This window comes from Sprattus sprattus, assembly GCF_963457725.1.
Source record: "Sprattus sprattus genome assembly, chromosome: 3".
Lineage (NCBI taxonomy): Eukaryota > Metazoa > Chordata > Actinopteri > Clupeiformes > Clupeidae > Sprattus > Sprattus sprattus.
Window position 1 is genome coordinate 7,084,239 of NC_137922.1, and position 12,027 is coordinate 7,096,265.

Genomic DNA, 12,027 nt, shown 5'->3' on the forward strand with positions numbered 1-12,027 from the left:
TACAAGGCATTGGTTCTGGGTTTAGTTGCTCTCAATGTACTTAAACTAAACGCACAATGAGAGTCTGGCCTGATGAGTGGTGAAATCACTCAAGCCACTTTGTTTAGTGAGGTAACACGAAGGAAACTAACAGCAAAAATATGTCACAGAGGCATTGGGTCTATTCTAATTGATTCTATTTAAAGTCCATCATGAACAAGGGGTCTTTCCATCATGGCGCAGCATTACCACCCCTGTGTCATACGCTTTGGGGAACTCCTCTTTGTTAGACGATATCATTTTATTCATACAAAGCTGCGGTGCCTGTTTCCTGGTCGTGAAGGGCCGTGCACTAGCTGGGTGAAAGTATAACAGGCTTTCTGAGTGTTTGCCCGTTTCCTGAATCAGTATACAGAACAGTTTCATGAATCTCTTGATGCCTCATGCAGGAGTGCACTGTTTTTAAACTGTTACATTAAAGGCGGCCATTTTGTCCTAGTGATTGCAGCGTCTTTAAGTAGAGCTAGTACTAAGGAGAGGCCATAGCTCCATGGAAGGAAGATAATGCTTTTGTTAGGTTGTTCCATGCACGGCGACAGGTATGTTGTGGTGTTTGTAGCATATTTGAGTAGTTAAGAGAGGGTGTAAATCCATAGAAGAGTACACTACTGTTAAGTTGTTACGTGGACTGCAGTCATAATAGTTGCGTGTGTGTATCGCCTTTGAGAAGAGATAGTACTGATGCTGTAGACTTGTTACATGGAAGGCGGCCATTATAGTTGCATGTGTGTGTATCGCCTTTGAGTAGAGATAGTACTGATGCTGTAGACTTGTTACATGGAAGGCGGCCATTATAGTTGCATGTGTGTGTATCGCCTTTGAGAAGAGATAGTACTGATGCTGTAGACTTGTTACATGGAAGGCAGCCATTATAGTTGCATGTGTGTGTATCGTCTTTGCGAAGAGATAGTACTGAGGCTGTAGACTTGTTACATGGACTTCAGCCATGATAGTGCGTATGGGTATCGTCTTTGAGAAGAGATAGTACTGAGGCTGTAGACTTGTTACATGGACTTCAGCCATGATAGTGCGTATGGGTATCGTCTTTGAGAAGAGATAGTACTGAGGCTGTAGACTTGTTACATGGACTTCAGCCATTAAAGTTGCGTGTGCGTATCGTCTTTGAGAAGAGATAGTACTGAGGCTGTAGACTTGTTACATGAACTTCTGCCATTGTAGTGCGTAGGTGTATCGTCTTTGAGAAGAGATAGTACTGATGCTGTAGACTTGTTACATGGACTTCAGCCATGATAGTGCGTATGTGTATCGTCTTTGAGAAGAGATAGTACTGAGGCTGTAGACTTGTTACATGGAAGGCGGCCATGATAGTGCGTATGTGTATCGTCTTTGAGAAGAGATGGTACTGAGGCTGAAGACTTGTTACATGAACTTCAGCCATGATAGTGCGTATGTGTATCGTCTTTGAGAAGAGATAGTACTGCGGCTGTAGACTTGTTACATGGACTTCAGCCATTAAAGTTGCGTGTGTGTATCGTCTTTGAGAAGAGATAGTACTGAGGCTGTAGACTTGTTACATGGACTTCAGCCATGATAGTGCGTATGTGTATCGTCTTTGAGAAGAGATAGTACTGAGGCTGTAGACTTGTTACTTGGACTTCAGCCATGATAGTGCGTATGTGTATCGTCTTTGAGAAGAGATAGTACTGAGGCTGTAGACTGCTGCATGCTGGTCAGATGAGTCAGCGGCTCTCTGTGGTGGCCTCAGACAGATGGTCTCACACACTTGAAGCACACACACACACACACACACACACACACACACACACACACTTGAAGCACACACTGCCGTGAGTCACCAGCATGGATGCAAATCCCACCAACGGCATGAGGGATGCTGGGAGGCTGTCTATAATAGTCAGTTATTTCCGTTAATTATTGTGTAATGTTGCCGACCTTTTGCCAAAACTGTGTGCTGTAGACAATACTTGGCTTTGGGACGTACAAATGCGTCTGTGTAAAGATTTCTGTGCTGAATGGATCAATGATTCTGATCAAAAGACATCTAAAACCAAATGAAATACTTCCTTCGTTCCGCTGTAATTTGTTAGTTCCATAATACAGTGCATCAGAGTAACTGTATTCATATTAGCTATTTATGTTATTCATGCAATATTTTATTGTCAGTAAAGAACTATTCCCCTCACGCTAGATCCCAAATGTTGGTAAAGTCAGTCCTGTTTTGTTGTTAATCTTATTTAGGTCGTCAGCTTGTGGGCCTGTCTGTCCTCGGGAGATGGATCACCAGATCCCCTGTTTTAACCTCCCTTTCCCTCTCTGTGAAGTCTATAGGCGTGTGTGTGTGTGTGTGTGTGTGGGTGTGTGTGTGTGTGTGTGTGTGTGTGTGTGTGTGTGTGTGTGTGTGTGTGTGTGTGTGTGTGTGTGTGTGTGTGTGTGCGTGTGTGTGTGTGTGTGTGTCTGTTTTAACCTCCCTTTCCCTCTCTGTGAAGTCTATAGGCAAGCTGCGGCAGCTCAGGTACTTGGACTTGGCCAAGAACAGGATCGAGGCTCTGGATGCTGACATCTCAGGATGCGAGTCCTTAGAAGACCTCCTGCTGTCTTCAAACATGCTGCAGCAGCTGCCTGACTCCATAGGTACGCGGAGGGAGAGACAGACAGACAGACAGACAGACAGACAGACAGACACAGAGAGAGAAAGACAGACAGACAGACAGACAGACAGACAGAGAGTGAGAGAGAGAGAGAGAGAGGGAGAGAGAAAGAGAAAGACAGACAGACAGACAGACAGACAGACAGACAGACAGACAGACAGACAGACAGACAGACAGACAGACAGACAGACAGACAGACACGTGCTGACTGTGTCCGTGATCTGACCCTGGATCACACTGCTGCAGTGATGTTTGACTAAAACTATGAAATCTGCAATGGACATGTTCTTTTCTGGTGCTTCAGTTACACACATTACAGAGACCAGTCCCGCTGACATATCCTCATCACTGTGTGCTAGTAACTACACACTGCTTCAGGTTACTAACTACTTACTGGCCGAGAGTGAGGTCATGCAGGTAAATATCAGACAGAGGCCGTAAGGTATGCTGCGGGGCCGAAGTCTGATATACCTGCATGGTATACATGGTGTACATGGTATCACTCATTTTTAAGATTGATGGGGTGTGCAATAAGAATACTTATCAGACCGCAGACCGGCTAGAACGTCAATGCGCGGCTGGCATGACTACCCATTAGCCAATCAGAATGCTCATACTGTCGTTGCCATATAATAATAACTCTTACTAAACCTAAACCCATGGACTCCTGCAATGTGCTGTTCTGCTGTGCCCTCCTACACAAGTACACTTTGCTTACTGATTGATTAACGGCATGGTACCTGAGGATTCGTAAAGTGTGGTCTAAGGTCAATATGAACATATTTAGTGAGCATTTTTCAAAACCACGCCTCCTATAGCTGAAAGATTTTATGTGTGATGCGAATGAATGTGTCTGACGTGTCAAATAAGCCAAGTGCCCATCGTTTACTGTCACAGGAATGTTGAAAAAGCTGACAACGCTGAAAGTAGATGACAACCAGCTTACCTCACTGCCTAACAACATTGGAAGGTGAGCAACAAAAAAAACAATAAATGTTTTTACCCCCCAAAATAGCACCATTTTGAAACACCTCTTCAAGTGATCATGTTTTACCACCCGCACCACACAGTACACACCACACACTGCACACTGCACACTGCACACTACACACCACACACCATACAGAGCATGAGAAGCGGAATGTATTCCTCACAGACGTGTGAGTGTGTTTAGGTCAGGTAGAGAGACAACTGTAAATGTGAGTGTTACTGTTGTAATGTACTCCATGCAGGCTTCAGGGCCGTGTCTACATAATCTCATTAGGACCTGCAGGGAACAAGCGCTAACGTTAACAGGCACATTATACAGTATATCTAGCTTCAGCCACGCTCCACTCCACCCCCCCCCCCCCCCCCCAGTGTGTCACTGTCGTCTCGCACCTCAGTGCCGTCGGTTCTTGTCACCTCCAATATCAGAATTCACGCTAAGAGAGGCGACAAAGTACTTTGTCACCCCGTTAGGTGCTGTTAAGTGATTATTCCTCTCGCTTTGCCTTAATCAGCAGCACAAAGCCATCAGTTATACACTTTACTTTTGGTGGTAGCAATTGCTTTAATGTTCATAAAAGATTTAAATTGTTGCCTTTCTAAACAAATGCAAAGAAATACAGCATAGTAATCGGATCACACTCACTGTCACGTGAAAGCCTGAGAAGTTGGTTAAATGTCTACAGACACGTGAGTGAGGGCCCGCACTTGATGTGGCATCAAACCTGTAGAGACCACAGAAAGACAGGGGGTGTGGTCTCTCCAGAGAGGTAGTGACGCCGCCATGACAACCACCGTCATCTCCATGGGCGACATGTCACTCACATTCTCCTCATGCCTGTGATTCTGTGCACCTTTTATGAATTCTTGGTTTGTCATTGGTCAATTTTTTGTTTTGTTTGTGTGTGTCGTCCACACATGCGTCTAAAATGATCCTCTTAGTGGACGCCCCAAATTAGGGTAAGTAGCCTGCAAACGGCCCCACATTCTACTCATGTCCTCGACCACGCCGGGTTTATTCAGACAAGCGCTCACCTTCGGTGGCTCTGGAGACCGTACGCTGAAATTGACGCGGCACAAATGCTGTGCATATGGAGGGCCAGCTGGGTCTGCCTGCCCCCGGCACATGCTCCACTAGTGACTCCACTGTGTGGACGGGGAGAAATATGGATCTCTTTTTCCCCCCACTGGTTACCGAGCCGCAAACAATATTTGGATTTCCCCATAGGGACTGGAAAACATCTCGTTTTGCCATGATTCGAGACATTTGTCACACAGTTGAAAGCGCTTGACTCAATAAACACTGTGGTCTGTTAGATGCATATAAGTTAAGTACACTGTATGATGTTACGTCTATACTTACTGATATTTTTTATTAGTGCATAAGGAATCTGAAGGTTCTGAAGTATCTCTAGTTGTGACTTGAAAGCAATTTAGGGGAATAATGTTGTCTAGAATAGTTTTAACTCTAATGTGGCCCCAGTGTCCTCCGCTAATATCCAATATAAAGCTTTGAAGAGACATATAACATCATTCCACTGTCATTGCTTTTCGCCACATATTTATTCATTTATTCATAGTAATTTCATTGTCCAAATATGTGTGTGAATGGGAATGTCTTATATCACAGCCTTTTCTGAAGTAACACCTGTGCATAGCCTAAAATACTACCGCATAATTTGTTAGTGTAAGCAACACTTTTTACATAGCCCCTGTTGCATTGTACGCTTACCACTGCCTACAGAATAACGCAACAATTGTCAGTGCGTAACAGCACTTTGGTACTCCGCCCTTACAAATATGTAACCCTATCTCTAACTCTAACTGTAGTCCAAATTCTATAATAATTCAGTTTATAAGAATTCATTAAATCATTTAATAACAAAGTATCTGTGTGCTATTACTGGACATTCTTCAGGATATTACACTGTACGCAATAGTACATGGTAATAGGGGCTGTGTAATATAAATGCAGTCTGAGGGTTGTATAGATCTTTTGTGAAATGAAACAAATGTTTGTCTGCGGCCCATCGTCACGATTAGATAATAAGATGGGGTAGTTGTTATAGTCTTCAATATAAGTGTTAAATGTCTTTGTTGTCTCAAACTGAATCATCTCTAAACTGATTGGGCAAAAAGCAGTGTACAGTACAATTATATATAAGGTCAAAGGTCACGCTGGTGCACTCTGTGTTCCTTACCCGTGATGTCTGGTGTCCCTGTAGTTTGGCGCTCCTAGAGGAGTTTGACTGTATATATATATAAGGTCATAGGTCACGCTGGTGCACTTTGTGTTCCTTACCCGTGATGTCTGGTGTCCCTGTAGTTTGGCGCTCCTAGAGGAGTTTGACTGCAGCTGTAATGAACTGGAGTCGTTGCCTCCAACCATTGGCTACCTGACCAGCCTGCGGACTTTTGCAGGCGACGAGAACTTCCTAACAGAACTGCCCAGGGAGGTAAGAAACATACAGTGTGATTGATGTGTGTCATTTATGTTAAATATACGGTATATGCCTAATCGGTATGCTTAATTTAATTGAAACATTGTTGCAGTGCTTCAGGGTGTTTTCACACCTGTTTTGTGTTCACACTGCCACATTTAACAACGGACTTAATCTTGTAAACAAACGCCATGCACAGGCAAACTGCTCTCTCAAAGATCTATATAAATAGGCTCTGTTGCTTTTTTTTTTTTAAAAGGTGTGGGTGATTGGGGTTGCGTGAACCCGGTCGGGATGATTGTCTAGAGAGCTGGGGGTCTAGAGAGCTGAGGGTCTAGAGAGCTGATAGTCTAGAGAGCTGAGGGTCTAGAGAGCTGGGGGTCTAGAGAGCTGATAGTCTAGAGAGCTGGGGGTCTAGAGAGCTGATAGTCTAGAGAGCTGAGGGTCTAGAGAGCTGGGGGTCTAGAGATCTGATAGTCTAGAGAGATGATAGTCTAGAGAGCTGAGGGTCTAGAGAGCTGATAGTCTAGAGAGCTGATAGTCTAGAGAGCTGAGGGTCTAGAGAGCTGGGGGTCTAGAGAGCTGATAGTCTAGAGAGCTGATAGTCTAGAGAGCTGAGGGTCTAGAGAGCTGAGGGTCTAGAGAGCTGATAGTCTAGAGAGAGCTGAGGGTCTAGAGAGCTGGGGGTCTAGAGAGCTGATAGTCTAGAGAGCTGAGGGTCTAGAGAGCTGGGGGTCTAGAGAGATGAGGGTCTAGAGAGCTGGGGGTCTAGAGAGATGAGGGTCTAGAGAGCTGATGGTCTAGAGAGATGATAGTCTAGAGAGCTGATAGTCTAGAGAGAGCTGATAGTCTAGAGAGATGAGGGTCTAGAGAGCTGGGGGTCTAGAGAGATGAGGGTCTAGAGAGCTGATGGTCTAGAGAGATGATAGTCTAGAGAGCTGATAGTCTAGAGAGCTGAGGGTCTAGAGAGCTGGGGGTCTTGAGAGCTGGGGGTCTAGAGAGATGAGGGTCTAGAGAGCTGATGGTCTAGAGAGATGATAGTCTAGAGAGCTGATAGTCTAGAGAGCTGAGGGTCTAGAGAGCTGGGGGTCTAGAGAGATGAGGGTCTAGAGAGCTGATAGTCTAGAGAGCTGATAGTCTAGAGAGCTGATAGTCTAGAGAGCTGATAGTCTAGAGAGCTGGGGGTCTAGAGAGATGAGGGTCTAGAGAGCTGATAGTCTAGAGAGCTGAGGGTCTAGAGAGCTGGGGGTCTAGAGAGATGAGGGTCTAGAGAGCTGATGGTCTAGAGAGATGATAGTCTAGAGAGCTGATGGTCTAGAGAGAGCTGATAGTCTAGAGAGATGATAGTCTTGAGAGCTGATGGTCTAGAGAGCTGAGGGTCTTGAGAGCTGATAGTCTAGAGAGCTGATAGTCTAGAGAGCTGAGGGTCTAGAGAGCTGATGGTCTAGAGAGATGATAGTCTAGAGAGCTGATGGTCTAGAGAGCTGATAGTCTAGAGAGCTGAGGGTCTAGAGAGCTGAGGGTCTAGAGAGCTGGGGGTCTAGAGAGCTGATAGTCTAGAGAGCTGGGGGTCTAGAGAGCTGGGGGCCTAGAGAGCTGATAGTCTAGAGAGCTGAGGGTCTAGAGAGCTGATAGTCTAGAGAGAGCTGATAGTCTAGAGAGATGATAGTCTTGAGAGCTGATAGTCTAGAGAGCTGATAGTCTAGAGAGCTGGGGGTCTAGAGAGCTGGGGGTCTAGAGAGCTGATAGTCTAGAGAGCTGATAGTCTAGAGAGCTGGGGGTCTAGAGAGCTGATAGTCTAGAGAGCTGGGGGTCTAGAGAGCTGATAGTCTAGAGAGCTGAGGGTCTAGAGAGCTGAGGGTCTAGAGAGCTGATAGTCTAGAGAGCTGATAGTCTAGAGAGATGATAGTCTAGAGAGCTGATAGTCTAGAGAGATGATAGTCTAGAGAGCTGATAGTCTAGAGAGCTGAGGGTCTAGAGAGCTGGGGGTCTAGAGAGCTGATAGTCTAGAGAGCTGATAGTCTAGAGAGCTGAGGGTCTAGAGAGCTGAGGGTCTAGAGAGCTGATAGTCTAGAGAGAGCTGAGGGTCTAGAGAGCTGGGGGTCTAGAGAGCTGATAGTCTAGAGAGCTGAGGGTCTAGAGAGCTGGGGGTCTAGAGAGATGAGGGTCTAGAGAGCTGGGGGTCTAGAGAGATGAGGGTCTAGAGAGCTGATGGTCTAGAGAGATGATAGTCTAGAGAGCTGATAGTCTAGAGAGAGCTGATAGTCTAGAGAGATGAGGGTCTAGAGAGCTGGGGGTCTAGAGAGATGAGGGTCTAGAGAGCTGATGGTCTAGAGAGATGATAGTCTAGAGAGCTGATAGTCTAGAGAGCTGAGGGTCTAGAGAGCTGGGGGTCTTGAGAGCTGGGGGTCTAGAGAGATGAGGGTCTAGAGAGCTGATGGTCTAGAGAGATGATAGTCTAGAGAGCTGATAGTCTAGAGAGCTGAGGGTCTAGAGAGCTGGGGGTCTAGAGAGATGAGGGTCTAGAGAGCTGATAGTCTAGAGAGCTGATAGTCTAGAGAGCTGATAGTCTAGAGAGCTGATAGTCTAGAGAGCTGGGGGTCTAGAGAGATGAGGGTCTAGAGAGCTGATAGTCTAGAGAGCTGAGGGTCTAGAGAGCTGGGGGTCTAGAGAGATGAGGGTCTAGAGAGCTGATGGTCTAGAGAGATGATAGTCTAGAGAGCTGATGGTCTAGAGAGAGCTGATAGTCTAGAGAGATGATAGTCTTGAGAGCTGATGGTCTAGAGAGCTGAGGGTCTTGAGAGCTGATAGTCTAGAGAGCTGATAGTCTAGAGAGCTGAGGGTCTAGAGAGCTGATGGTCTAGAGAGATGATAGTCTAGAGAGCTGATGGTCTAGAGAGCTGATAGTCTAGAGAGCTGAGGGTCTAGAGAGCTGAGGGTCTAGAGAGCTGGGGGTCTAGAGAGCTGATAGTCTAGAGAGCTGGGGGTCTAGAGAGCTGGGGGCCTAGAGAGCTGATAGTCTAGAGAGCTGAGGGTCTAGAGAGCTGGGGGTCTAGAGAGCTGATAGTCTAGAGAGAGCTGATAGTCTAGAGAGATGATAGTCTTGAGAGCTGATAGTCTAGAGAGCTGATAGTCTAGAGAGCTGGGGGTCTAGAGAGCTGGGGGTCTAGAGAGCTGATAGTCTAGAGAGCTGATAGTCTAGAGAGCTGGGGGTCTAGAGAGCTGATAGTCTAGAGAGCTGGGGGTCTAGAGAGCTGATAGTCTAGAGAGCTGAGGGTCTAGAGAGCTGAGGGTCTAGAGAGCTGAGGGTCTAGAGAGCTGATAGTCTAGAGAGCTGATAGTCTAGAGAGATGATAGTCTAGAGAGCTGATAGTCTAGAGAGATGATAGTCTAGAGAGCTGATAGTCTAGAGAGCTGGGGGTCTAGAGAGATGATAGTCTAGAGAGCTGATAGTCTAGAGAGCTGATAGTCTAGAGAGCTGGGGGGGGGATCACTCATTAGGGCCTTGGCCTGTGCTCTGCTCCTGAGTGAGCTGGGAGACAGCGGGGAGCTGCTGGAGCCAGCCAGTCGCACATCCTGCCAGCCGGGCCGCCAGTCAGCCATCCAAGTGGGCATGGCCCCACCTCTGCCCTAAAGTCTGCCTTCGACCACGCTGCGCCCCCCTGCTCTCTCTATATATATATCTCTCTCTATCTCTCTCTTTCTCTATCTCTCTCTCCCTCTTTCTCTCTCTTTCTCTCTATTTTTTCGCTCTCTGTCTATCTCTCTCTCTCTCTGCCCCCCTCCCTCCCTCCCCTCTCTCTCTGTGCGTTATCTCCATCCTCCCCGGCCTCTCAGGCTCAGGAGCCTGGCTCCTCTCCAGCTCCTCCCACCTCCTGGCTGGCAGTGCCAGGCTGGCATGGCTCTTATCAGAGCGGGCGCTGGATGCAGGAGCAGGAAGAACACCTCTGTTTACTGGCTGGCCACGGGCCTGATTGCTGGAGCCACATCCTCGGTGTCGGCTGTCCTTCCCTTTCCCCTTGAACACAGTGGCCATAGCAGCTCTTTTTGTCTCAGCACCATAATTCACTGGCCAAGCTGGGGCTCCAGGATAGGAAAGGTGTTCTTTTGTTTTTGTTTAGCTGTGGCAGTGAAATATGATGAGATGTCCTCTCTTTTCATTGGCTGATGGATCACTCGTTGCTTTATGATGCTTCTCAACACAGTCATGAGCACACTCCTCTCCAGCAAGTGTGTGTGTGTGTGCGTGCGTGTGTGTGTGTGTGTGTGTGTGTGTGTGTGTGTGTGTGTGTGTGTGTGTGTGTGTGTGTGTGTGTGTGCGCGTGCGCGCGCGCGTGCTGGCAGATGGTCTTTAGTTCAGCTCTCTTCAGCATATGTGTATGTGTGTGTGTATGTGTGTGTGTGCATGTGTATGTGCATGTGTGTGTGTGCGCGTGCGTGTGTGTGTGTATGTGTGCACGTGTGTGTGTGTGTGTGTGTGTGTGTGTGTGTGTGTGTGTGTGTGTGTGTGTGTGTGTGTGAGTGTGTTTCTCTGTGTGCTGGTTTTAGTTACATGTGTATCATATCCCTTCTCTCCTGTGTCACAGATTGGCAACTGCAGGAATGTAACAGTCATGTCCTTGCGCTCCAATAAGCTGGAGTTTCTGCCTGACGAGATCGGCCAGATGACCAAGCTCCGCGTCCTCAACCTGAGCGACAATAGGTAACACCTGATGCTTCCCTCTGGGCTCGTTTGCTCTGGTCTGCCAGAGCATAATGTCTGGACCCTTCTTCATTCACCAGTGACCTGTAGGCCTGAAACCTTGATTTATCTCTGGAAAACCTCATTCCGCAACACAACACTCCACACGAGATGCACGAGCAGGTTAATGTATTATCACGGAACAGTGGAGCCAGAGATGCACAAGCAGGTTCATGTATTATCACGGAACAGTGGAACCAGAGATCCGGCCTCCATTCTATAACCGGTTCCATTTCGGAGGCTCTGTAAAGTGGATCCTGTTGTGGGCTGTCTAGGTGGGCTCTGTCCAGCCCTGTGTTAATTATTGTTCTGTTGTGCCCATTAAGAGAGCGACTCTGCATTAGCGAGCACTTTCTCATCGCCCGCAGCTAACTAAGGATCCTTTTGATGAGATGTTTAGATGCTCTGCCTGTGTGTAAGAGCATCTGAGGTAATTAAAGCTCACCATCACTTAACACGGCTGCCATTAAGCGTGCCCTGCCTCTGGGCACCTCTGACAGAGACAATCGGCAGAGACGTCACCCCGACCCTACTTAAGCAACTGCCCACCTTTACAGCCCATTGCACTTCCTTTATTGACATTGGTATTGCATGAATTCATTCCTGGAAGAGTCTTGTTTATGTTCTGGGGCTGGGGTGTATGAGGCTGTTAGTGAGGGCTGGTGAGGAAGTCAGCCGGTGTCCTCAGTAAAATGGAGGGTTTTGGAGAAGAAACGGCCCTACTTCTTGAAAGATCAGGAGGCTTCAGTCAGTGAAGTGGGTACTTACGGGGAACACACGGTGGGCTCAAGGTCCCTCTGGGGTCTGTCTGCGCACATGCCTGTTTGAAATGATTGCATGATAATAGACCAGCTAATCCCAGCAGTTATATACACACATACAGGCACTCACACACACATGCACACACACAGAAACAAACTCGGACACACTCATATACTCGCTTGCTCACTCTGACACACACACACACACACAGTCTAGTTAGACGTCATACCCTACATCTCCTGATAATAGCAGGACATTTCCTTCAGCCCGTTAATAATGTAAAATGGCGCTGGTCTGGACTTGAGGAGGACAAAAGCATCTTTATACACTAAACATGTCATCATTGAGTCATACTGCAAAGACAAAATGCTCTCCGAATTCCAAATCCACAGTGACCTCATATCCTCATAAGATGACCAGACCTCCT

At 47.0% G+C, this 12,027-nt stretch overlaps 1 protein-coding gene across 1 annotated transcript in view; it reads left to right on the forward strand.

Annotated features, from left to right (window-relative positions):
* lrrc7 (leucine rich repeat containing 7) overlaps positions 1 to 12,027 on the forward strand; it is a gene marked incomplete at its 3' end in the record, with an annotated part of 58,489 nt that overhangs the window by 21,342 nt on the left and 25,120 nt on the right. The window contains exons 8-12 of the mRNA XM_080833776.1: positions 2,508 to 2,652; positions 3,567 to 3,639; positions 4,599 to 4,616; positions 5,983 to 6,112; positions 10,684 to 10,799. Of these exons, the coding sequence (XP_080689902.1) occupies positions 2,508 to 2,652; positions 3,567 to 3,639; positions 4,599 to 4,616; positions 5,983 to 6,112; positions 10,684 to 10,799 (482 nt within the window). The remainder of the gene's footprint in view (positions 1 to 2,507; positions 2,653 to 3,566; positions 3,640 to 4,598; positions 4,617 to 5,982; positions 6,113 to 10,683; positions 10,800 to 12,027) is intronic.